This window comes from Phragmites australis, chromosome 10 (genome assembly GCF_958298935.1).
Source record: "Phragmites australis chromosome 10, lpPhrAust1.1, whole genome shotgun sequence".
Lineage (NCBI taxonomy): Eukaryota > Viridiplantae > Streptophyta > Magnoliopsida > Poales > Poaceae > Phragmites > Phragmites australis.
In genome coordinates this window covers 32,108,870-32,134,122 of record NC_084930.1, presented here as the reverse complement: position 1 = coordinate 32,134,122, position 25,253 = coordinate 32,108,870, and the positions used below count along the sequence as shown (strand labels likewise).

Below are 25,253 nucleotides of genomic sequence, written 5' to 3'. Positions count from 1 at the left end.
TGGATAGATGAGTAACCATACACTGAGGAGATCATTTCCATTCCTGCCTGAAACTTAATTGATCATTCTAAGAGAGGAAATGGATATGTTTTTCCCCTTTTGAACTCTGACGAAATGGAGATGCTGACTTTATGTTGTTTATATGCAAGTACATTCTTATAAGTTGTAACAATTCCAGAAACTCAAAATAAAAGGCTTTAAACAGCAAAAAAAGTAGCTCTAGTTCTAATAGAAAAATAGAGGGGGAAATTTCACTAAAGCATGCGGACACATGGCTTATTAGCATTGTTCATTTGCGTTGAGATTTGTACTGAAGATGTAGGTTAAAAAATCATAATGTATATAAAAGAATCAACGGATGTATAAGTATATAAAAGAATCAACAGATGTATAAGTATCAGATCAGAAATAAGGAAAATTAAGATAGACTGTACGGGCGCAAGAACATAAATACCAGACCAAACCACCTAGGGAATGTTCATGGTACTTGGCCAAGAAAATGGAAGATGGCTGTGTCCCAGTAATAATAGCATTTGGGCCGTAATCCCAATTTTCTATCTTTTAATCGGGCCCAACTAGCTAATCATTTCTTCTCTCGAAAAAAAAAGGTAATCATTTCTTCTTCTCAAAGGCACAACACGCTCTCCCACAAAACCACCACTCCACCAAGCGGCTCGCTTTGCATTAACACGCGCGCACCCGGCCGGACCCAACGCGACACGCACCGGAGGAGACGGCGATGGAGCTGGATTCGGCGGCGGCGGAGGAGAAGTGGCGGCGGAAGGAGCGGGAGGCAGCGGAGCGCACCGAGGAGATGGAGGCGGAGGAGGGAGTCGGAGAGGAGGAGGAGATCGAGAGGGGAGGCGCGGAAGCGGAGGAGGAGGAGGAGGAGCTGGCGGACTGGGGCGGGGGAGGCGGGTACAAGCGGGAGGAGGACGGAGCGATCGGTTGGAAGGGGTGGAAGCAGAAGCCGCATCAGAGGCAGCCCCGCGCGCCGGTCGCAGCGGGGCAGCGCGCGGCATGCTGGGCGAGAGGCGGGAGGGGGAGAGGAGGGTTTCACCACCGCCCTTGGTTCGGCGCTAAGTAATGGCTTCAGCCCCGTATTTGCCTTGGTTCTTGCTTTGCTCTAATATTGCTTGCGCATGTCCAGTTAGGTTTCCAGGAGATTTCTGTAATTGTGCTTCGTGTGCAGCTTTACTAAAGCAGTCATTGCCTGTTCTTGGTGGAGACAACGGGTGGGATCTCGACATGATTTGCTGTTTCATTCACCCTGTTTTTTTTTCCCACGAAAGCATTCCCTGGGTTGTAGAGTAGCGAATGCTTAAACCACCCTAGAAAGATTGCAAGTTATGCGAGCGCAAATTTCTTCTAGGTACATGTTGTGTTTAGCTGGAGCATGTGCTATTTTGGAGAATTAGGGGTTAGTTTAGTTTCTTGGTACAACTGCAGAAGAGAGAGTCATGGCATGATTCGATGGCTTGAATCCTACTATATGGAAGAGTCTGATGTTGTCATTGAAATCCTGGATGATTGGTTCCAGCTAGTACATTGCTCGTCCTTTCCACTGCTATTGTTTCAGTTTTCATACTTACTTTCATGGAACACCTCCAGTTTTGGAGACTGAGAAGCATTATTATTCGATGGATGCTTGTCTTGTTATCATTATTGAAATAATCCTAGATTCCTTCTAGGGGAGGGAGCGAAGCACAATTTGCTGTCAGCCCACCTTTTATGCTTTTGTTCTGTCAATTATGTCAGCGCTGGCCCTTCGATTGTGATCACTATTGATTTGATTTAAAATGCTAAGTCCTAAGACTAAATATGAGTAGCTGATGCTGACAAGTCTTCAGAAGTTAGTGACTGTACGTGTTCTTTGAATATGTTTGGTATCTGTATATTGTTGCCATTGTCGTTATGTATCTTTTGTACCATTTTATAAGGATCAAGGAATTTGCAATGCAACAAACTGAACACCTTTAACAAACGTGGAGTATATGGCGGCTCTAATGTTAGCAACTGGGCGTGTTTGCTGAATATGTTTGATCTAATAATACTGAAGTTCTGTATTCTCATTGTCTTTTCATTCATTTTGAAGGAATCTGCAACACCACAAATTGAACATCTCTCATGGACCTGGAGTATATGGTGGCGCTATTATCATCTGCAATTGTATGACTAAGCGGGAGTTCTTCAAGCAGAAACTTTTTGCCCTTCCGGGTTATGCTGCAACATTTATAAAGAAGATCAGGGCTGGTATGCTTCTCTTTCTGTTTGAGCATGAGGAGAGAAAACTTTATGGAGTGTTTGAAGCAACTTCAGATGGAGCGCTGGACATTCTTCCAGATGAATTTGCTTCGTTGTGGAAGTTTTGGCCAGCCCAGGTAAGTAGCTTTTGCTTTTATCTTCTTCTCCTGGTTTTACCAGTATACTGGTTCATGTTCTTTGGTAGGTTCAATTATTCATTCTTTCATGTTACCTTTATATTTATATTTTCGGTGGTTTCCTAATCTTTTCTGTTGCTTCCTTTTTGGTTTATCATGCGGAAAAGTACTGATAAAGGTTCTTTTATTTTTCCTGCCTTGCTACCGAGTTTCAGGTTCTTTTCAGAAGAGTTTGGTTTTGCAAGCCCCTAACTGAAGCTGAATTTTCTGATGCCATCACAGGAAATTGTCTCAAACCTCAAATGTCCTTCTTTGGTATATCATACCTACAGGTTTGCTATTTATAATTTGTGATGTGATTTGACTACTGTCCTTAGAACTTGCTTGCTGCTGATTTGAGGATTTTCTCAAGTACAGGTTTTGGTTCTTGTGAACCTATTTTCTTCAAAGATGATCCGCCTGCAGCCTTACCAAAAACCAAAATCAAGAGTTTTATGGGATTACAAGATTTCTTTGGCCCGTACAGGTCAAGAGTTCAGTTTACACACTCGTAGCAATGCCTACCCTAGTCGTCCGGCTTCTACATTTTGCAACAACAGAATCTCTTTACCGCAGAGTGGCTTCATGTCTGCCAAACATGATGGCAAGTTCGCTGCTCATAAACATGAGTGTCCTCTACACCCTCGGCCTAAGACTGTGCCCTTCAAAGCGCCAGATATCAAAGATAAATGCTTAGAGCCAGATGCTGATTATATACCACTTGAGCTAGATGATCCAGATGATTGGAAGTCTGACAGTGATGCAGATCAGTCAACTTTGTTGGGAACTGTAAACTTCCATTCGACATTAGAGAGTACCATCAGCTATGATGATCAAGTTCCCAAACCATTTAATGGAAAACACAATGAGGATGATAGGTATCATTCACCTGTGCTGAACCGAAGGCTCATTTCTGAATGTGAAACTGGTCGGAACAGCGTAATTGCTCACATTATGAAAGAGAGCAAATCATGTTTGCAATCCAAGGGGTGCAAAAGGAAGGCAATCGTCCAGCTTGATGAACTCTCAGGTGTTTTATCCCCAAGGAGAAATTGTAGCGTGGCAAAAAAGGTGTCATTTAGCTTTGGTGGCAATGAGATTTTGGTTACTTCTGATAAAGTATTGCGCAAGCCTGCACTTGCTAAGAACATAGAAGCAGTTGTAGAAGGAAAAGAAGTGGTTGGTTTTTCACCTGAAGACAATCAGAGCAAGGAGAGAGATGTTTCAGCAAAGATGAGTAAGCTGATAAACCTATCCTTCGCAGAATGACTTAGGAATCAGCATGCCCAGACCTGCTCCAGAAATGGCGAGTCGCTGGTGACTCAATCGGGTATCAAGTTGACATGCACACTTCTCACTGATTGAGGAATGAAAATAGAAGGAAAGCAGCTTTTAGTTTTATGGTAAAGATGTAGCGAGATAGGTTCTTTCCCTAGCTGATGATGACAGTATGTAGCAGTAATGCTTTTGCCTCGGAGCAATTTCTGGAGATAACTTTTTGAGTAGTATATCATAGGATGGTTCCAGTATGCTTTTAAATTCGCAATGCTCGAGCTGCTGTAAATAGAGTTTATCACAGCCTTATGTTCCAGTTCAACAGATTCAGACATGAATACGCTGTTTCGAGTTTTGACTCTGTAGAGAGATCTGAATAGAAGTTTTAGTTATGTTTGTCTAGCATTTCATGGGCATTCTGCTCGTTAGATGTTATCTACTTCATGAATAACTTGCAGGCTGTTTCTTGACCTTTTTTTTACCAGAAACATCAATGGTTATTTAATCTACTAGCGTTTGTTCTTGTTGTGTTCAGTTAAGGGTATGATCCAGTCATCCATGTGGCAGGCTTGTGATGCTCAGATATGAACTGCTGTTCAGATGTTCAGCTATGAACATTCTCTAACAAGTAGGACATGTTCACGTTGCTTCCATGCAAGCTTATATTGTATTCCGGATATGGTACAGGGCAGTTTGTAATCGATTATGTACGTACACACAAGGGATCAACGTTAGGTGCCTAGTGTAACACCACTAAAATTGAGACCTGAGAAAGTTGACCAAATTAAAAAAAAATGCCTGTGAAGTGCATAATTTACAAACACATAACACATATACCATGGTCATTTCCTTATTTAATTATATATTTTTCAAAATATTCCTGTGTACGTTGCATTAGAGAAATAAGAAAAATGATATTTCTTTATAGAAGCACACAAAATATTAAGATTTGGGCCCAATTATTTCGCGTCAGGCTGACGCCAAAAATCAGGCCCGGCCCGATTTGACCTCGGATCATTCGCCCACGCCCAACGGCCACACCACCGTCCTCTTCTTCACCAGCGCCCGTGCTCCCGCCGCCGAACCCGCCTCAAGTCACCGAAGCACGCTGACGCCGGCCACCACGAAGGGACTCTCCCTTCCTCGTAGTCCTACTCCACCTCCCCCCTCTTCCCGTTTGGGTTGGCGCGGGAGTGGAGGTCCATCCGGACTCGGCATTGATCGGTCTCTTCTGTTGGTAAGGAACCCTAACTTTCGAGGAGTTTGTTTCGTTCCGGGAGATGTTTCAGCTGCTGTGAGCGATTAAATCTGGAGCTTTGTTCCTCTGCATCTGCTAGTGCGGATTTCATTGCTGCATGGTGGAGTGATTGTCTAATCCATATCCATCCGTGGCTCTAGTACGGTTTGGTGAGGTTAGGCTCTTCTTATGCCTCATCAGTGCGCGCAGGATCGATCGGGCTCAGTTGACGCCATAGGGTTCGGGGCGCAAGGTGATTGTGCAGTGTACTTTCCAAAAATGTTAAGGGTTCAAGTACCCCCCCCCCCCCACCACACACACACACGCACAAATGTCCCACGCTAAGTCTGCCCCTGTTTATTACAGTTCATACCTAGTGTTATGAGTTGTCTAGAGATGGTGATTCCTGCAAAAATAAGTTAGAGTTGTTCCTCTTGGTGTATGAGTGTGGACGGGAAAAACTAAAGGAGGCCAATTTTATGCATATATATTGATTTTCAAGGTTTTCAATACTACTTTTCAGTTCTAAGCAAAATTGAAAACCGTATACACTCATCCATTAATTGTTTGTGTTTTTTTGTATTGTTTCGACATGGTAGTTATTGAGGTGCAAATCCTCTTTGACAACTCAAATATGTTGTTGGCCTGGAGACTGACTTCAGTTCAACTTGAGTGCTACACTTTTTCATTACTTTGTGTGAATTCAGTGCATAGCATTTTCTATAATAACTACCAGGTAAAAGGGAAAAAGGAACTTCAGAACATGATTATCTTCGTAGCACCCCCTAATTCTATCTTTTGCTTGCAATTTTTCTGTGCAATACCTGCATCAACCAAGGAAGCATGTGCTACATTTTCCCCTTGTTTTGAAGTGTAATTGTTGATTCACTTACCCATTTTCATTTTCAATCTTGCATGCTATCAAGGAATTCAGTGAATTTTGGAATGGTGAAGGCACAGAGTAAGGAATATTGTGCATTTGGTGGTGCAATTTTTCTGTGCAACCATCTGACCAGGAAGGAGTGCTTTGAGAGAAAAATATTTGGCCTTGCTCCTTACTGTGCTGATTTTGTTGAGAAAGTTAAAGCTGGTACGACTTTATTCTTGTTTGATGTTGACCAGCGTAAGCTTCATGGGGTTTTTGAAGCAACTTCAGATGGAGCTGTGAACATTATTCCTGATGCATATATCTCAATTGGGCAGCAGTATCCTTCTCAGGCATGAATACTTTTGTGACTTACTAAGTATTGTCTTCTATGCCATCTCTTACGGGGCATCTATGTAATTTATCGTTGCAGTTTTGATAACCCACTTGAAATACCTATTTCCCTTTCTTATACATTTAAAACTAATTCCGTCGCTTTCTCATGGTAAAATGTTCCTAAAAATTTTATATTGCTCTTCCTGAAATACTATGAGTCATAATAATTCTATTTCTGTTCTGTTTCACTAAATCCAGATACGTTTCAAGAGAATTTGGTTTTGCGAGCCTTTGATGGAAGGTGAATTTCAAGATGCTGTCCGGAAAAGCTTTTCGATAAAAAACAAGTTTAGTTATGGTTTGTCACATCAACAGGTCTGCTCCACAGTTTTCTGGTGTTTTGTCGATTTGCTTAGCTACTGACCTCAGGGTGCTTCTGTTATACAGGTTGCAAAGCTTCTTCACTTATTTTCATCACGGAACAGATTGCAGTGTCCTCAGAATCCAAGGTTACAAGATGATGTCTCAAGGGAGTTTGAAATTTCTTCTCTGGTTAAAGAAACTGATATGCAGTCCAGTCCAAACAGCAGTTCATGTGGTTCATTCAGAAGCCCCTGTCAGACATGTTCCTCCTCCACACTTGGGGAGCATGCAGCATCCCTGGGTCACAAATTAATTGATCCCATGTCATTAGGGGAATCAGACATCTCTAATGTGGCTAAGTCGAACAGCTCAAAATCTCCCCTGCACACTGGAGCAGATGTAGGCATTGTCACCATACCCAGCAACCAAGAAGCAATGGATGAACAACCTACTGATGACTATATACCACTTCCGCAGGAGGAAGATGCTTTAGATGGTGTTGATGATCTATTTGGGTTGCTTGAAGATGAAAGGCACTCTTCCGAATATAAAGGTAGCAGTGACTCTGAAGATCATACTACTTTCCACCAAACTTGTGTTAGGAAGGGAGTTGAACGCTATCCACCCATGGTAAATTCCAAGCTCCGCTCTGACAGTGAAGGGCGGAAAAGTGTGTTTTCTCGGTTAGTGAGAGCGCATGAAACTTTTAGCCAAAGAAAAAGGTCTAAGACCAATGCATTTCCACCAAGGAGTGCTGAGTCTTTCAATCCCCTTTCCCAGCGAAAAAAACAGTGGAGGGCACCGCGTAACAGGCCTATTCCATGTCATAATGATGGAATGTTGGATATGCCTTCAACTGATAGGCTGAGCGGAGTTCCAGCATTGGATTATTCATTTTTCTGGAGTGACAATGGAAGATCCACCAAGTTCTCTGGAGTACATGAGAGCAGTGAGGTCAGTGTTAAAGAAGAAATGAGAACCCCTTCCTTGAATTTTAAGCAGCATGCTAACGATTCAAATGTTGGAGGAGGAGATCAGGATTTTGACAGTGAGGATGTTGAGGAAGCAGGAAGGAAGAAGATGCTAGCAACAGCATCCTTCCATCAAGAGTATCCAAGTGACACTGTATTGGTTCCTAAAGGCACCAAAGCTATGGATATTCTAGCAATATCTGATGGAAACTGTAAAGAGAAGAGCATCAGTTTGTCATCTAAGGGCACATATACTCAGGTAGCTAGACCTTATATGGAAACCAATGGGCTCCTGCAAGATGAACAATGGCAAAGCATTCAAGGTTGCTTTGAATATGGTGAAGGTGTCACAAGTGATACATCATTGATTCTTGAAAGTTCTAAAACTATGGACTCATTGGCCCAGCAGACTTTTGGAGATAGGAAGGCTTTATCGAATGACGAAACTGGGAGCCATGTGGCTGCCAGTCATCTGGGAACTGAAACATCCTTCCAAGAGAAACAAACCCAAAGCGTTAGGAGATCCCACAGAGTGGTTAATAGTGATGAGATATTGCTCCTGGGAAAATTTGAAACTATGTATTTCTTACCGAACCATGTTGAAGATTGTGGAAACAAGAGAAGTTTGCCATCTGATGGGAGTGATAGACTTGTTGCTTCTTGTCATCGGGAAACTGAAATGTCCCTGCTGCAGAAACAAACTCCGAATGATCAGAGCTGCTCTGAAGTAGTTCACGATGATAAAGTGCTGGTTCCCGAAATCTCTGAAGTAATGTTCCTCAAGTTTGATGCAGACTCTGGAAACAAGGGTACAAGTTTGGGTTCTGATTATAGGGAAGAGGTATACAATCTTGTTAGAAACTGTCATGAAGTAGTCCCTAGTGATGTTGCGCCGGTTTTTGAAAGTTGTGGACCTCTTAGTAACTTCCCTATATTACATGGAGACAGTGCAAATAAGAATAGCTTATTGGAGGAAGCTTCAAAACATTTGTCTACTGGTCATCAAGATACCGCTATGCTCCTTCAGGACGAACATTACCACAGCTGCTGTGGTGATACTTCATCTGTTTTGGAGTATTCCACTGTGGACACAAGTACTGGGGATGAAGGCAGTGAACACAAGAACTCCTTCAATCAGAAAGATGAAGTTCTGTTCTCAGTGACTGGTTCTGAAGATCGTAGAAACACTACCAACGCATTCTCATCTGACAGAAGCCGAAGTTGTGCACCTACTAAGTATCAGGAATGCAGCAAACTCATGATGCTAAAAGAGGAGCAATATCAGAATTTCCAAAGCAGGCCTGAACTAGCCCCTGAAAACTCCAATTCTATGGACTTCTTTGCAGTCTCCGCTGAAGGCTTTGGAAGCAGGAGTGGGTTATCAGCTGATAGAACATCTGGTTATCAGGTTGCTGATCTTCTCGGAACGAACTCAGAGTCCAGAACAAGTTTCGTCAACGACTCTTCAAGCGGATCTGCCGAGGCTTTTAGTACTTCTGCTCTGGGTAGTGAAAATGTTGACCACAATGTCAACGGTTCAGAAGTCTACGCAGAGCCGCCCATACTTCAACATGATCCTGGGGAAGCCACGAAATTTCTGTGACCATCATTCTGCCTGCACAGCCTGCGGCACAGGTTGAAAGGAGTGTATCCACCTGAGGGACGAAATTATGCGGTGAGCTGCCCTTTTGTTTGTTGTTAGAATGTTACTACGCCCTTCGCTTGTTGTTAGAATGTTATTCCGTAGCAAAGCGTAGAGTTGAACTATGGTAAATTGACATACCCTGCCTGCGTGTGTTAGTTGTTTACTATTGCTGTATCGCAGACCCTGCCTCTGTGTGTGTGTGTGTGTGTGTGTGTGTGTGTGTGTGTGTGTGTGTGTGGAAACGACTCTACTGCTTGATCGCCCTTCTTGTGTTCCGCTTGGAGTAGACCATCTTAATTCCTGATGAGAAGGATGATGGTCCTATCTGTGATCTTTCCCTTGTCTCTATACTGCTGCCTATCGGCAGTTCACGCCAGTCCATCGGCTGAACGACCATTTTTCAATTGATGTGAGCCCATAACGCTTCATGCCCATCTTGTGTCATCGGCGGAGCCATGCTGCCATTCGCACCCCTGGTGGGCACTGATCGATGCTGGCCCACGAGTTATCTTTCGTCCCTAGCTGCGCGGCGGCACCAGCTCGGAGCGAGGGAACGCGGTGCCGCCGTGCCGGCCGCGTGGCACGGGCGCGGGCGCCGAGCAAGAGGAGACGCAACAGGCTCACAGTCACAGCGCGGGCACGCACCACGCTCGCGTGAGCCCTCGCGTTCAGGATTTTGATCCGCTGCCGGCGACGTCCCTGCCGGGCCGCGCCAGCCTCCCAAAGCCTTTTCCTCTAAGGCCAGCAGCCATGGACGACCTCGAATCCCGAAACACTAACCGCCGGCGAAATTGAGCGCCGCCACGCCACGAGGGGAGTTAGGCAGTTAGCTGGGACGCGGGTCGCGGCTGCCATGCCACGCCACACCACGCCACGCACTGATGTACGCCTGGGCCGCCGGTCGTGGCCGGTTTGGGTGGAAGGCACGGAGTTTTTTTTTATTTTTATATTTTTTAATTAAAAATTAAAAAAATAGATTCTCGTAGAAGAAATTGCAAAATTAAGCGTCTGCAGCCTTCTGAGAAGGCGGTTAGGCCACCTAACCGTCATCTGAGCGGGCGGTTAGGGTCATTTTTTTCTTCTAAAAATGTTATTTTTTGTGTAATTCAAAAAATAAAAAAGGCTTTAAGAAAATTTGAAATTTAAATTTGGAGTAGGTTATGTAATAGTCAGAGAATAAAAAATCAGTAATTAGCACTCGCAGCATATTACGTGAGCATGGAGTGCGAACGACGACATAGTATAAAACATAGGCTGAAAACATTACGTAAGACTGTAACCGTGACGACACGACGAGAAAACAAATGTGGCATGTACGGTTCGCACTCAGATCTACTTATTAGTGCGTCGATTCTAATCATAACATACTTTAAGAAGTAAAAATATGTCAGATTATATTAAGTACTCTCTACTGAGTGCATCTAAGGCACAGGCATGAAGCAACCAGGCCCGCCGCATAGAAGATGTGCGGTTCAAGGCACTACTAGTCAATAGGGTTCAAAAAACCATCGGTAACCGCCCAAAAATCGCGGTTACCGACCTTCCCGGTCCGGTCCGGTTTTAGAAACCGAACGGTAACCGAAATTTGAATTCAAAAAATTCGAAAAAATAAAAAAAATCAAACAAAATCAAACAAAATCTTTAAAAAAAACTAGACACAATTTTAAGACCTTCTGTGAAATTGTTTTTCAAAAATTATGTCGTTTGCATCATATTCTATAGGGAGAAAGTTTGAAAAAAATGAAAAAAAATTGAAGCGTGCGGCTCAATTATTAACTCACGTTAAGGAAAAGTGTAACATGCAAACACATATTTTTCTTGTATAAAACGTATTTTAAGAGAATATTTAAAATTGATTTCACTTTATTTAGAGTTTTATTAAATTCTCTATGATTTTTACAAAGTTCACAAGCATAAAGTGAATATGTTAAGAAACAGCACTGTAATTAACTTTTTCATGTCTACTATTATTTTTTCTACGTAAATCATAATATAAATAAGTTAATGAAAGTGGTTTCACTAATTTTTGAGGTGTGATAGGTCAGTTATGAATTAATCTAGCCGCAACACATTTACACAATCATGCATGTTACAATAACTAATTCATGAGTTCATATATTTTTAAAAGATATATCATCATGTAAGAAGACTAAAAAAATTAGTTTCATGATTTTTGGATTAGCAAAGAGTAAACTATGCATTTAACTTGGTTTAACAAATAAAATTTCTCACAGAAAATTTTGAACTTTTTTATGAGTATAAATACTTTTATCATGTAGATCATGTTACAAGGAAGCCAACAAAATTTGTTTCACTTGATTTGAAGCTTAGATGAATTAGTTATTGATTTTACAAGATTGAACCCTTTTTTAGGTTTTTTGTTGAACTGCGCTGAAATTCGATAAAACTGCTCGGTAAATCGAGAAAACCGAGCGGTTACCAACCCAAACCGCTCGGTAACCGACCAAATCAAAAATACTAGAAAATCGTTCGGTAACCGACCCAAACCGCTCGGTAACCGACCAAAACCGAGCGGTTACCGAGAGGGGAAAAACACGATTTTTTCGCAAAAATTCAAAATTTGCCGAATGAATTTTCTCCAATTTTTTTTTGAATTTTTAACCGATAATCATGGTTATCGCGGTTTTTTGTTTACCCCGGTCGGTAACGTGAACCCTGCTAGTCAGACGGCGGGACGGGCAGGCAGGGCAGCTGCTTCGGTTCTGCTCCAGTTGCGCCGTGGACAGCGACGGTGGTTCAACGCGGCACGGCACGGCACGGCACGAGTCTGCCGTGGCCTGCTTTGCTGGCACTTGGGCCACTTGACCCAAGGTTTGGACAGCTACGGACAACGATAACAAGTGGCACGAGCACCGAATAGACTTTCTAGATTGAATTGAATACTTCTTGTCGATGTCAAGCGAGAGCCTTCAGATTATGCCGCACATCCAGTGATCCAAAGATGGCGAAGTTCTCTCCGACCCGCGTCAGGTCAGGCTATGCACTAGCCTGTATGTGGGGGTAAAATAGCTTTGTAACTTGACACGTTGATTTAACAAGAATAATCCAGCACTTACTACACCCAGATGAAAGCAAAAAAAAAAAAAAAAAAAAACTTTCATGGCAGCCCCATGTGTATGTCATCTTGTAAAATTCAACAGAGTACATTAAATTTGCCATAGTCATAATACAAACGTAACCGAATTCGTGTACAGACACAAGAATAGTACTAGCAAATGAACACAACCCCGGCGCTCAGTTATCGCAGAACTATCTCACAGCCAGACCCACAAGAAGCAGTTTTATGCGAAGTTTACATCTTTAATTTAGAATTCACAATCAACGGCATCACAATTGCACCATAATTTGTAGCTTTCCTCCTCTAAGAAAACTTATTGCAATGGTATTGCAATAGCTGCTCGAATGGACAGGGACATAAACAGGCACGCCACAAGACAGCATGCGCAGACCATATCTTACCGTATACAAGTAGGTAAGGTGAATCCATGACACACGAAGACAAGAACGACGTAAATTATTACCAGGAGAAGAAGTATCAATGCGGCCCTGCAGAAACAGAAATAGAATGCATGTACATTAGATGCATATTGCAGACAAAAAGCTCAAATAGCGTTAAGAAAACATCATAATATCGTACTAAGAGTCTTAAGACTTCCACACTGATGGTTATGGCATCCAACCTTCGCATATAATCATTATTGAAAAGTGTAAGCTATGTCATAATGCTGCTTCACACGATAAAAAGGAGAAATCGGTCCATGATTTACTGTCGTCATCGAGTACATGGCTACATGCATACCACCACTGTAAGTTAGGAATTGATTTAGGACATACAACCAACAACAAGCTCCCCAGTGCAAGTCAAAACTTTGTGCAACCATTGTCTCCACTTTTTATGATTCGTCATCCTATTTACAACAGCTACTTGCTTCCATTCCACATAATATCGACACCATCCAAGTGATTTCTTAGGTTTGCTTTAGCCAGAAGTTAATCTATGTAGTTGAGTTTCACCTTTGTTGCTCAGAGTACTATGACAGAACCAATAAGACAAGTAGATGGATGTACTTTATGAAAATTAGGAAGAACAGCTATAAACCAAAATAATAATAATCGATTCCCCATATTAGGTCAGCATTTGTTGCACACAAATGACAAATCACAATATAATATACCATATCCATGAAGTTGCACTAATTACTAATACATAACACCATGTTGGAAACGTCTTAATGAAATATTCTTGTCAACAAGGAGCTCCAAACGATCACCTCTTTCAAGGACTTTATCGATGTTATCGATCATAACACTACGGACCTGCAAGAGAATGGTGAAAGCAAATATCTTTTAATAACTAGCACCTTTTTTTCTTTGGAAATATTCTAAATCTATGACTGTGTCTTTTATGGTTTGATCTAATACCACAGAAACAACAGGAAATTTAACAGAGGTTCCGGTTCAAGTACTCCATATATGATTATTCCACTTCTAGTTTGTAAGGTGGAAAACAAAACATGCACTCACTTTAATATTAAGAACATATTGTCCAACACAATACTCCGAGATAAGCATGTGAATTTGGAAAATCCAACTTAAGGATGCAAATCTTCACAGCAGAAGAACTAGGAAAAAAAAGGGTGCAATACCTGATTGATTTCGCCTCTCATACGGTTTATTCTATCTGCGTTAGGGTCATTTGAATAGTGGTCCATCTGCTGGCTCAGGACCCTTGAGAACTCATCGTTCATTGTGTATGCAAGAGCTGTCAGCGCAGCACGACCATATGTCTTGACAAATCTTCCATGGATATCCTCCAAAAATGCAAAGGGAATTCGTCCTGTGACAAAACAAAGAAGCTATTAAGCTTGTTGTTAAGCATTTGACCAAAGAGACACAGCAATCTGTGACGAGCCAAAACTCCCGGCATCAACTTTTTAGTTGATACGTAATTTGAAGGATGTGGCTTATAGAAATCAGACATCGCATCCTTAGGCTTCAGGGTCAACACGTTTAAAAAGTATCGAGATAGACCAAGTAGACAAACTTTGCTCTTAATTGCATCAACAAAGAACTACGATTAGTTTATAATCTACTCAGAACTAGCATCGAAAGACAAGAGGGAATTAGTCGTAGTTGTCCAGTAGACTATAACTTGGTCCTTGATTCCTGCCTTAACTACCACTGTTGCAGCAAGGAATGCGTTTGATCCCAAAGTCAGCAGCTGCAAGACTGGGGCAGCCAATCCAAAACTCCAAAAGAAGCTGAACCTATGGCCATGCCAGGTTGGAAGGCTAGAGTCAGAAGTTGAGTTCTGAGCACGGTCCCGCCGATCAATTGTCAGACGCCATTTGGCTGGCTCTAACTGAGATATTAAGGTCTTGTTTGTTTTCTGCTTCTACTGCTACCGGAAGCTAGAAGTTAGAAACCAGAACAAACAGGATTCTGAAGAAGTGACTTCTAGATAAGGCAAAAGTCTGTTTCTGAGAAAAATAAACTAAAACTGAGAAACTCGCTGAGAGACGCTTAGAAGCTATGTGCTAAGAAGCTAAAAAATTATTGTAGAAGCAAATAGTCTATTTCCAAAAGCAACTTTTCAGATAAACCAAAAACACAGCTTTTTAGAAAAACTCAAAAGGAGAAGCGCAAACAAACATACCTAAATCCAATTGCAACCCTCTAATTTGCCCCGATCCACCGATCCCCTGAGGTCACCCTGCAAACATCAGATGGAGGCGCGCTCTTTTATATATAGATATGAAGAGTACAATTTAACTGCTCTCATGAGATACTTATAACATTTGTTGGTCATTTCATTCGGCTACTCTGAGCTATCATCAAGACCTAATGGCATCTCTAGGATCAGGTATGTGTCCACGCTTTCGTGTTAGGGGGTTTGATCTTGGGGCTACTGATTATGTTGATTAAATGAAGAATTAAGGTCTAATACCCGATTGTTTATGTTCGTTTTCATCCCTACACAGCGTAGATTAGATAATTCTTTGGTGATGTATTGTAGATTTATCCTAGGTCTTTTGGCGCCATATTATGTCACATTAGCAGCGAGGGCTGCCAGTAGTGCTAGCATACGTTTTACGTGTCAAGTGCACGACGTCAAATTAGGTGACGCCATAAAATGGTACAACTATGCCAAAGGTCGTAATGCCATGCGAAAGGTCTATTCCCGAACAACGTTTTCTGAAACGTACATTTATAAAAATTGTTTTTGAAAAGGACTAAGAATAAAAATTTCACCTCAGATCTCTGGAAGATCAGGAGCGCCTCCTTCTTGACCTTCTCCGCACTGAAGAATTCTCAGAAACACAGAACATATTTTTGCAATGGAGTGGGCAATACCCGAGCCCCATCGAAAACTAGCTGATGCCAGACAGATTCATCAAAATTTTCTTACGTTACAGGCTTGTAGCATGCGAGATGACAGGATGTACTCATGATACAAAGGGAGATATGCACACACTGTTATAATACTCCCTGAGTCACAAATAAGTGTTATTTTGAATATAAATACGATCCCTAAAACACATATTTAACTACTACTTTTTGATGTAATTTATAGAATACAACAAAGTTATACTTATTATGAAACTATTTTTTGATATAAATTTACCCGCATCATTTTCAAATATCCAAACTCGGTCAAAAAAAAATATTTTGTAACCAAAGTTTAAAAATATTAAAAACCCAATGCAAAACGACACTTGTTTGAGACTGGAATGAGTATTGGTAAATGTCCTTTCCCACCATCACTGACACCACCTGAAGGTCGTCATTTACAAACCAGGCGGCTTGTAGGGAAACAAGGAAGAAAATAGAACGATAAACATCCAAGAGATCGCAAAGATCTCTATTACTAACTGTCAAGTATATCAAACTCTGAATCCTCGATGACATCCCATGATTCCTTCTTGGAAAGCGATGCAGGCTGAGGTGGTTGTGGAGGCCGGTGGCTGTAGCCAGTGGACGAAGCAGGTTTTCGCCTTACTGAATCCCGGCGAACTGAGGAACTAGCGTATGGGAGGTTCCTCCGGTCAGAGAGAAGTGAATCCATGTATTTGTCCATGACCACAACATTGGCACTATCCACATCGCTCAACTCCTCGCTACTAAGGTATCTTTTACCTTCTCTAAAGGATTCCACATCAGAAGGTATTTCGGACCACTGATCCATGCTTTCCTCTGATTTCGACTTTGCAAACACCCATTGGTCAATGCTTCGCTCGGATCTTGTCTTGGTCAAAGCATGGCCATCTGAAGATTGATAGCCCTCTTGGTTGCTTTTCACACTTTCTATCTCACAGACATGAGGCGGAGAATCTGACTCTATCTCATTGACGTGATGCACAGAACTTGGCACACTCCGGTTATCTTCCTGCATGTAGAATTAGTAAGATTAATAAGCAATACAATCTCATAACACATAGCTCAGTTTATTAATAGGGTTTCTTCAAAGATGCTGCTTTTCGAATAAGCTTAAAAGATGCCTATAAGCCCAAAGATCGTAGGCACCATATTCAACACTTCAGTCTGACCAAAAATGGAAAGAATGCCTCCAGAGTCCAGAGAATAGTAAAAAAAAGAATAGCTTAAAGTAAACATCCCTCTAATATGCTAGTACAGCTTACAATATTACTAAGAGGAGATAAGTATGTGCTGACTAAAAAGATGTCATTCAACTGACATTCTGATGCCTACAAGCAGCCAATACCATTAAAAAGTTCTGGTTACCACCTCACCAATTCTAACAAGATGTTGAATGGGTAAGAGCTTATTGCCAAAACCACTTTACTAGGATATTTGACTTGTGAAGTCATTAGTGGCTTGCAAATAAATAGAATCAGGTGCTAACCTTCTGTAATAATAAAAAAGAGAGGAAGTATAGTATTTTAACTTCTGTGGAAGTATAGCTTTTTCATAACAACAGTAGTAGAAGAGTAAGCCTAGTATTATATCAGCTAAAAAGGGAAAAGAAAACTAGTCTAAACATGCTTACAACTCTATTTGCTTACAGGCCACGCTGCAATAACATCTCAGTTCAAAACCGGAAATTGTTAGAACTAAAACTAGAATAGAAAATGTGTTTACCATTGAAAGTATGCTAGTAGAGAATGATATAGAGAAACTGTATGTCCTAACATACCTCTGAACTATGCTCATTTATGTTCGACTCAAGCAGACTAAAGTATATCTTCCAGAATACGTCTTCATCCATGTAAGAAGGGCAGAGCCTAGTCCGTAGAGACGCTAAATTTGGGACAAGTTTTTCAATGGATTCCATATGGTCTCTTTGGATATCAGAGATTATAGAATCTGCAAACATAAAACACATTGTTATTGCACTAAAAGACCAATAAAAATTCATGGCACAGAAAAACAACAGCCACAAACGATTCTTCCAAAAGAGAGCAATTCACAGCAACACTAAGCCTGCATTTTCAAGATCCAAGGAGAAGTAAAGGTAAGAAAGACTTGAACTTAATTGATCATGTCAAACTTAATTGATCCAAGGAGAAGTAAAGGTAAGAAAGACTTGAACTTGAACCAGGAGAAAGCACAGAACAAACAAGACATATTTATCATCTATAATTAAACATCAAACAATTTACTAAATATAGTTGTTTATGTCAGAAAAATCCCTGTTACAGCTGTAAAACGGTAATTTATTATTCAAATCCATGATAATGCATCTAATTTATACTAAATCTTATATATAATGGTAAGAAGTCAAATCTATAATCATGAATACCAAATGGAACAAAAGTCCGAAACAAAACCACGACTTCATGAGATCTTTTAGAGACATGTACTTCATAGCATAGAAGACTAACTCCCAACACCCAAGCATAGAACATCATAAGAGTTTATCCATATAGTTCCAGCTTATTCCAAGGAATTTAAACAGTCAGTTTAAGGAGAGAAAAAAAAACTACTACCACACTATGCAGCTGTAAATTAACTTAAGATGTCCACTCTGGCATATACAAACCGTGTTTGTCATCGAAATTTCACTTCATGCCATCCACTCGAAAACTAGTATACCCCGAAACAGCATAAACAGCCATATGAGACCCAAAATCCGAAGGCAAAACATTGAATAACACCTCAATTGGTTGTTCCATCCACTAATATTCACATCAAGGAACTCAAGGGTCATCAACTTTTTACACTCGCACATCATTATCCCATGGCACGGACTCAGTAGTCTTCAACCTCCCTAGGCTTAGTTGCATTACTAGTTTAGTTCCCTTCCCTCTGAAATCCACTATAATCACAGCTCTAAATCTAACAACTCCCAAATCAGCAACCTTTACAGCTATATGCTCTTCAACAAACGCCTACTGACCTACTCCGCAAAACCACTCCGTCCAAGGTACTACACCATACACGCAATTTGCGTTAACAGATGTCGATATTTGCACAAAGCAACGATCGTACTATCGGAATTTGAGAAGAGATCAATTACTCTCATCGAGGGCGAGCACGGGGAAGTCGATCCACGCCTCGGGCCGCGCCGCAAGGGCACGCGCTGCTCCCACAACCTCATCGGCAACCTGCGCAGCAGCAGCACGAGGAGTAGGATGAGGCGGGGACGCGGCCTGCAGGGCCTCGGCGGCGGTGGCGGTGGCGGAAGCGGGGTGGTCAGGCTGGGGCGGCGCGGCGGCGGAGAAGCCGCCGCGGAGGGAGCCGCCTATCTCGGCGAGGTCGGAGAGGATGCCGGCGAGGAGGGACGGGGATGGCGGCGCGGCGGGGTGCGGGGACGGGGAGCGGCGGGGGCGCGCGCGGCGGCCAGTGGGGGTGGCCGGCGGGGAGTCGGTGTGCGCGGGGTTGAGGAGCGGGTGGAGGAAGCAGGCGATGTCGAGGAGGTGCCGCCCCAGCTCGGAGAGATCGTCGCGGACGCCGCGCAGCCCGCGCGCCATTCGCCGCCCGCCGCTCGCTTTCGCGATTGCTTGCGGGGTTGCTTGCTTTCGTTGGGGTGGGGTGGGGTGCTTGGTGGGGGAAGGCAATGATTGGGACTTGCGGGACGCTTCCGGCCCGCCTCGCGGGCGTCCGGGCTCCGGTTGCGGCGCACGGGTTCGGTTCGACCTTTTTTTATTTTTGGGAAATGCTGTAACTCAACGTCCGACGTATCGGACAGGAAAATCCGCTCAGCGCACAGTTTATCATTGAGTCAGTCTAAAAATATTATATATTTGAGTTTATTTATGTATTTTAGCTCGTATTTCTAATGTTTTAGACGTTTAAATTTAATGTTTTAAATGGTATAGAATTTTGTTGGAATAATTATTTTCGTATGTTGCATCTCGAAATCTTTTACGTACAGATCTGGATCCCAAAAAATTATCTATTTAAGTTAATTTCTATATTTTCACATCATAATATTTCGGACGTTCAAATTTAATATTTCAGATATTATGAAAATTTATTACCATAATTATTTTCGTATGTTGCATCTCGAAATTTCTTGCGTACAGATCCGGATCCAAAAAAATTATCCATTTGAGTTAATTTCTATATTTTCGTATCTTCAATGTTTCAGATATTCAAATTTAATATTCCAGATGTTATGAAAATTTATTACTATAGTTATTTTCGTATGTTGTACTCATGGGAATTCACCAAAAATATTACGTGCAACATAGAGTGATGTTACGGTGAGAATTTTTTTTCCTGAAATCGAATGCATATAACGAACTATTTTAATATATATTTTTTAATATTATATATAATTTTTTTATATTGCAGAAGTTAGTGATCGATGTTACGACTGAATAACAGAGCGTACGATAAAAAATTTCACAACAGACGTCAGGACGCTAGTAGGACTTTTTTTTTAAGGGTACACGCATTGGACGGATACAACGGAGGCACACGCCACGGGCCAAGCGGCCAGCTCTTTTGTCGGGGTCAGCTGACCCACGGTTTTAAAAAAAAAATCAATGAGAAATCATTATTCTATATTGTCCTGTTATAGTGAAAATTTTGGCTTGCAACGGTAAAGACATTGGCGCTGTTCTCGGTTAGCTTTGCTCCGGATACTCTCACACGTACACACGTGTGTCACTTACACATGCTAGATCCATGTCAATACATCGACACTTACATGAATGCTTAAAGAGAGGATATGTTATCTAGGGCTTACCTAGGAGCCCTAATTTTCAATAGGAACAACATCCTTAAATAGTTTAATAAAATAAGAGCTCGTTTAAGCATCCATGGGTCACAACATGCAGGAACATAGTGCAACAGTTCTTTTACTCTGGTTTCTGGGCAAACGCGTGGGGTGCAACTCCTATGTGCGTCTGTACAGTTCGATCTCTCTAGGTACGGTAGAAGTCACAAGCGAATGGTGGGTTCGTGTCGTATACTCTAGTAGGTGGGTGGGGCTGGGTTGGGTGCCATCGCGCGGTGGGCGGGTGCCACGCGCACGCAAGAGGGGACCATGTAGCAGCGGCTGCGACGACGGAGAGCCACCGCTCGAGTCAATGCTGCGGGACGTAAACGGCTACGACCTACGCTGTGGTGATGTGATGCGGCCTAGACCGCGATTCACCGATGTGATTGCTCACTTGCGCCCTACGCATGTAGAGAGAGAGCTCGGCTTGGGTGTGACACCAAATGTTGCGCCCGGTGAAAGGATCGAATAGCCCAAGAGGGGAGGGGGTGAATTGGGATATTAATTAAAACTTCTACCGCTTTAGCAAATAAAACTAAAAGGAAATGCGACTAAGGGATTTAACTAGAACTAGATAGCTAATCAAGCAAGAATTAACTAAGAAAGATAATCACTAAGAAGAACTTGCAATAATAACAAAACTCAAAATAAGATGCAAGAAAGTAAGGAGTTGGAGAAGACAACACCGATTTTTTCCTGAAGTTTCGAGAAGTTGGCACTTCCCCCTAGTCCTCGTTGGAGCATCCACCAAGGATGTCGCTCCCCCTTGAGTCACCAAGGCTCAAGTGCTCTCTCTTGATTACCCCTTCTCCATCTCCGGATTGGCGGGTATCAAACCAAGTACATCCTCCTTCTCCCGGGGCTCCCACAATTCCTCCAAGAGCTCACCGAGAAATCCTTCGATCACCAAGACCGTCTAGGTGTTGCCAACCACCAAGAGTAACAAGCCTCAAGCTTCGTTTGACAAAGACAAAACCTAGACAACAACTAGATGCACACTTGCTACTCTTCAAGCACTCAAAGAAGTCCTTAATCCTCAACTAAGAACTTGGAATGGACACAAGTGCTCTCTCTCTTGCTTTTAAATGACACACCAAGTGTATAAGCTGCTACAGAGTCGCAAGAAAGGCTGTTGAAACCAACTGAGTGGGTATTTATAGCCTAGAGATAAAAATTAGCCGTTGGCTAACCACTCTCATTTTTCTGTAATCACCGGATAATCCGTTGGCTATATCCTTTAGATCACCGGATAATCCGGTGGGTTCAAACCCAGAGCCAGCTGTCACTAGCCGTTGCACGGCAACATTTGTCCGGTGATAAACTCCGGTGAACAACAGTCATCACCGGATAATCCGGTGAGTACAACTCACCCGACCCTTTAAATTTCAGAACCTTCTGCAAGAAATACTCCGGTGATATTTTTGCTATCACCGGATAATCCGGTGAGTTCAATTTGTCTGAGTTTCTTCACAACATTTCTCCGGTGGTCTGCCAGCTAAGTCACCGGATAGTCCGGTGACTGTAATTTTCCACTATTGCCCGAAGCAATACTCTCTGCAAGAAATAGTCCGGTGTTCATATTATGGGGCATCGGATAATCCGGTGAATACAAAGTTGTTTTTCTCCCAAAATTTTCTCTGCTGGAAAAGCTCCGGTGGTCACCGGACTTCCATCACCGGACATTCCGGTGTGACACTTCTGAAATTTTTCATATAATTCGGATGCCTCAATTAGTGTTTATCCGGTGAGTATTAGACATTCATCATAGGATAATCCGGTGAATAAATTTTTTGTGAGCTCGTCCAATTCAAATCTCTTTGAGCTCTAATTCCTTGACAGCTTCACCATGGACTTGTATGCTCTACCTAGTGCTAGAATTTAACAAGTGTGCATCATCTATGTCTAGACTCACTAAGTCAAGCTACTACTTTTAGCCTCCCTTTATAGTACGGTCAAAAGACTAAAAGAAAAGAAGACCTATACTACTCTAAGTATCCTCCATCTCCTTTGTGACACTTAGAACTAGAAGATCCTTAGTCTTAAAGCATATGTCCTTTGATTGTCCATATAAGCACTTTAGGGACCAAGATTACCCAAATGTCATTGTATACTGAATTTTTGATTCCCTTCAAAACAAATTGTTAGTCACAGTAATATGGTTGTCATTAATCACCGAAACACTTACCACTTACCTAGGGGCCTAGATGCTACAATCTCCCCCTTTTTGGTGATTGATGACAACACAAATAACAATAGAGATATAAATTTGAAGAGCAACCTATCATACTAGGCAAAAGAATGTATAAAGCAATAATAGCGAGATAAAGCCTAGCGCTACAAAACTATCATGCTAGAATAGGTAAGAATTATGCGAGCATGAAAATAAACACAATGTGATGACAGGCGAAACACATCCATATACAGAGCCAAATAGCCTGTCATAACATCAAAATCAATCCATAAGATCCAACATTTCAAAACTAGCTACCCAAAAATCTAACCTCCCCCTGAATTAAAATCTCACTAGACCCTCCAGCTACTCTCTCTACCAACTCCCCCTATTACTAGACTAGACTCTCCCCCTTTGGCATCTAAGCACCAAAAAGAGAAAATTAGGACATGACTAAGCATCCGGAGCTGGAGAAGACGGAGGACCCGACGCTGTCGAAGAAGGTGCCACGACGAACTGAGAACCGTCGGCCTCGGAGTCGGAGCTGGACGGACTGTGACCCGCAGCTACTGTCGCCTCAACGATCTGATCCTGCACTGACTGAAGAGTAGCATCTGGAGCGTCAAGTGCTGGCTCAGCGACTGAAGAAGGCACAACTGACAGCTTAGGGACATGGGGAGACACGACTGGCTGCTGCTGCTCGGGGACTGTCGGTTGTGGAGTGTCCTCGAAGCTCAGAGGACCAGTGGGTACAGGAGAAGCCAACGATGGTAACACTGGCCTCTGAGACATCCCAGCAGGCAGAGAGTACACTCCGGAAGCCAAGAGAGCTGACAGAGGAAAATCGGACCCCGGAGTACGCAAGAGTGCACTGACACTGCCTGGGAGAGGACTCGGTGCAGGAGCTGGAGCAGGTGCTGGAGTTGGCAACTGAAGGCCCTGTGCCTGGAAAAGAACAGAGAACAATCTGGCGTTGTTCTCACGGTCTGCCTGAAGTGCTGCAAACATGGCCTGCTGCTGCTGCTGTAGTGACTGCATCAGTGCAAACTGCTGCTCCTCTCGGCGGCGAGCATCCTCTGCCTGAGCTGCCTGCTGCTGCTGCATCTGCCGAAGGATAAGAGTGATCTTCGAAGGCACTGCAGCAGAGGGCTCGGTGGTAGCTGTCTCAGTATCTGAGGAAGGAACTGAAGTCTGAGGCGCACCCTGAGTAGAACCATCGGCCTCAGCATCGTGACGTCTCAGGAGTGGTGGAATGAACTCGATGTCCTCTGAGTCACTGTCGTCGTCATCCAAGTCTATGAAGGCATGCGGTAGCTCTGCCTCGGCCTCTGCAAGGGCCTGGTCCTCAGCTACAACTCTGTCTCGCTCCTCTACTGGGATTTGCCGCTGAGCCTGCGCCATAGCACGCTGTCCGCGACGTCTGTCCGTCGGAGCGCTAGGAATATAGTCCGGGAATCACTTCGGGGATCTCTTGTAGTCGTCAAGATGCTCTGGATAATGAATCGAGCGAGCCAACAAATATGAGATGAAATGCGCGAATGGCTGCTGTCTGCCCAGACCCTCTGCTATGTTATCCTCGATCTCACACAAGATGAGATCTAAAATGTCGAACTGCTGACGAGTGAGGATAGATAATAGCAACCACTGCTGGATACTGGTGATAGCCTCTGCGTTCCCGATCCTAGGCAGCAGGCTGCGTCTGAGTGCAAAGTGAACTGCCCTCGCCTCCGGAGTCAGCATCTCTGGCAGTCTCAGTGAACCTGGAGGGAAGGGCGACCTGAACAACGGACGGATCTCGTCATCCGTCGGGAAAACACCACCGGTCAGAGGACGAGGAGGAGGATGAGCGTTCGGATGAACGACCTCATGCAAGAATCTGGTACTCTCCTGAAGCCTCAGAGCCTCGAGCATATCTGCCCGGTACAATTTGTAGACCTCTCCCTGGAACATGAACTGAATGAACGACCTGTCGGGAGCGATCCACACTGTCGCATAGAATACTCTAACCCAATCCCCAACATATCTGTCCACCTGAGTGAGGAGAGCGGTGAGACCTGGGAATGCATCAAAATGTTGTCTCACATCTGCTCCCCCTGCAGCTGACTGCAAGTACTCCCATCTCAGCGTCCTGTGCTGGCTCAACTGAACGCTCTTCCTGCCAAATGAGCAATAGAAGCTCTCCTGTACCACTGTCCAGAACCGGGGATCAATCCCCTCCTCTCTGACCTCAGGGAACCACTCCTCGACTGGTACGAATCTCAGCCTCTTGATCCTCGGACCCTTGCAGGACGTGAGATCAAGCAAGCAAACCTCTCCCTAAGCTGGAGGCTGCTGCTCAGACTGCTCGGACTGCTGCTGCTGCTCAGACTGCTCGGACTGCTGCTGCTGCTGTGCCTCCTCTGCCTCTAGCTCCTGGCGAACCCTCTTCCGGCCCCCTGACCGGCTGGAAGGCGTCGAACCTGACCTCCCGGAAGCACGAGTGCGGGTGGAACGATGTGTAGGAGGGGTGGTGTCGTCTCTGATCGCAAAACCCTCCTGCCTGTTGTAGGCATCAACAGCAGCAAGCGCTCTGTCCCATTCTTTCTGAGTCTTCAACTTCTTCTGCTTCGGCTTCTCAACTGCCTTGCCCTTGCCCTTGTCACTGCGATCACGACCCATCTGACAGATGCAACGTGAAATATAGATGAGTGATCACATTGGGTTTAAGATTTCGAATGAAATTATCCCGAAACCGAACCCTAAGCATGGATGGATATGAATTG

The 25,253-nt window shown here is 43.3% G+C and overlaps 4 protein-coding genes across 6 annotated transcripts; 2 read left to right on the top strand and 2 right to left on the bottom strand.

Moving 5' to 3' along the window:
• The first annotated feature begins 633 nt into the window (after positions 1–633).
• LOC133930773 (uncharacterized) lies at positions 634–4,100 on the top strand. The gene is made up of 4 exons (XM_062377499.1): positions 634–1,083; positions 2,096–2,381; positions 2,597–2,713; positions 2,799–4,100. The coding sequence occupies exons 1-4, from the start codon at positions 740–742 to the stop codon at positions 3,687–3,689; spliced, it is 1,638 nt and encodes a 545-aa protein (XP_062233483.1). The 5' UTR covers positions 634–739; the 3' UTR covers positions 3,690–4,100.
• Positions 4,101–4,648: 548 nt separating this feature from the next.
• LOC133930772 (uncharacterized) lies at positions 4,649–9,475 on the top strand. 3 transcript variants are annotated; one of them, XM_062377498.1, is made up of 4 exons: positions 4,649–4,932; positions 5,859–6,150; positions 6,392–6,508; positions 6,581–9,475. In XM_062377498.1, the coding sequence occupies exons 2-4, from the start codon at positions 5,878–5,880 to the stop codon at positions 9,068–9,070; spliced, it is 2,880 nt and encodes a 959-aa protein (XP_062233482.1). In that variant the 5' UTR covers positions 4,649–4,932; positions 5,859–5,877; the 3' UTR covers positions 9,071–9,475. The 3 variants fall into 3 exon arrangements, with proteins under 3 accessions (XP_062233482.1, XP_062233481.1, XP_062233480.1); XM_062377497.1 differs by having other exon boundaries at positions 4,650–4,932; positions 5,094–6,150; positions 6,581–9,474; XM_062377496.1 differs by having other exon boundaries at positions 4,650–4,932; positions 5,033–6,150; positions 6,581–9,474.
• A 2,906-nt stretch (positions 9,476–12,381) lies between these two features.
• LOC133930251 (vesicle-associated membrane protein 711-like) lies at positions 12,382–14,410 on the bottom strand. The gene is made up of 4 exons (XM_062376900.1): positions 14,401–14,410; positions 13,780–13,970; positions 13,341–13,450; positions 12,382–12,679 (listed from the first exon to the last, which is right to left on the bottom strand). The coding sequence occupies exons 1-4, from the start codon at positions 14,408–14,410 to the stop codon at positions 12,589–12,591; spliced, it is 402 nt and encodes a 133-aa protein (XP_062232884.1). The 3' UTR covers positions 12,382–12,588.
• A 1,388-nt stretch (positions 14,411–15,798) lies between these two features.
• On the bottom strand, positions 15,799–19,151 carry LOC133930771 (uncharacterized). The gene is made up of 3 exons (XM_062377495.1): positions 18,612–19,151; positions 17,289–17,458; positions 15,799–16,520 (listed from the first exon to the last, which is right to left on the bottom strand). The coding sequence occupies exons 1-3, from the start codon at positions 19,063–19,065 to the stop codon at positions 16,002–16,004; spliced, it is 1,143 nt and encodes a 380-aa protein (XP_062233479.1). The 5' UTR covers positions 19,066–19,151; the 3' UTR covers positions 15,799–16,001.
• Between the last annotated feature and the right edge of the window lie 6,102 nt (positions 19,152–25,253).

Bases quoted from the DNA above. Each gene is read 5' to 3' on its own strand.
- LOC133930773 (XM_062377499.1), top strand. From the start codon at position 740: ATGGAGCTGGATTCGGCGGCGGCGGAGGAGAAGTGGCGGCGGAAGGAG. The intron at 1,084-2,095 runs GTAATGGCTTCA...TTCATTTTGAAG, and splicing joins CGCCCTTGGTTCGGCGCTAA to GAATCTGCAACACCACAAAT. The intron at 2,382-2,596 runs GTAAGTAGCTTT...ACCGAGTTTCAG, and splicing joins GGAAGTTTTGGCCAGCCCAG to GTTCTTTTCAGAAGAGTTTG.
- LOC133930772 (XM_062377497.1), top strand. From the start codon at position 5,848: ATGCTATCAAGGAATTCAGTGAATTTTGGAATGGTGAAGGCACAGAGT. The intron at 6,151-6,391 runs GCATGAATACTT...CACTAAATCCAG, and splicing joins GGCAGCAGTATCCTTCTCAG to ATACGTTTCAAGAGAATTTG. The intron at 6,509-6,580 runs GTCTGCTCCACA...TCTGTTATACAG, and splicing joins ATGGTTTGTCACATCAACAG to GTTGCAAAGCTTCTTCACTT.
- LOC133930251 (XM_062376900.1), bottom strand. The intron at 13,451-13,779 runs GTATTGCACCCT...ATTCTCTTGCAG, and splicing joins TGAGAGGCGAAATCAATCAG to GTCCGTAGTGTTATGATCGA. The intron at 12,680-13,340 runs GTATTAGTAATT...CTGTTTCTGCAG, and splicing joins CGTTTCCAACATGGTGTTAT to GGCCGCATTGATACTTCTTC.
- LOC133930771 (XM_062377495.1), bottom strand. From the start codon at position 19,065: ATGGCGCGCGGGCTGCGCGGCGTCCGCGACGATCTCTCCGAGCTGGGG. The intron at 17,459-18,611 runs GTAATTGATCTC...TTATGTTTGCAG, and splicing joins CGTGCTCGCCCTCGATGAGA to ATTCTATAATCTCTGATATC. The intron at 16,521-17,288 runs GTATGTTAGGAC...TTCTACATGCAG, and splicing joins TAAATGAGCATAGTTCAGAG to GAAGATAACCGGAGTGTGCC.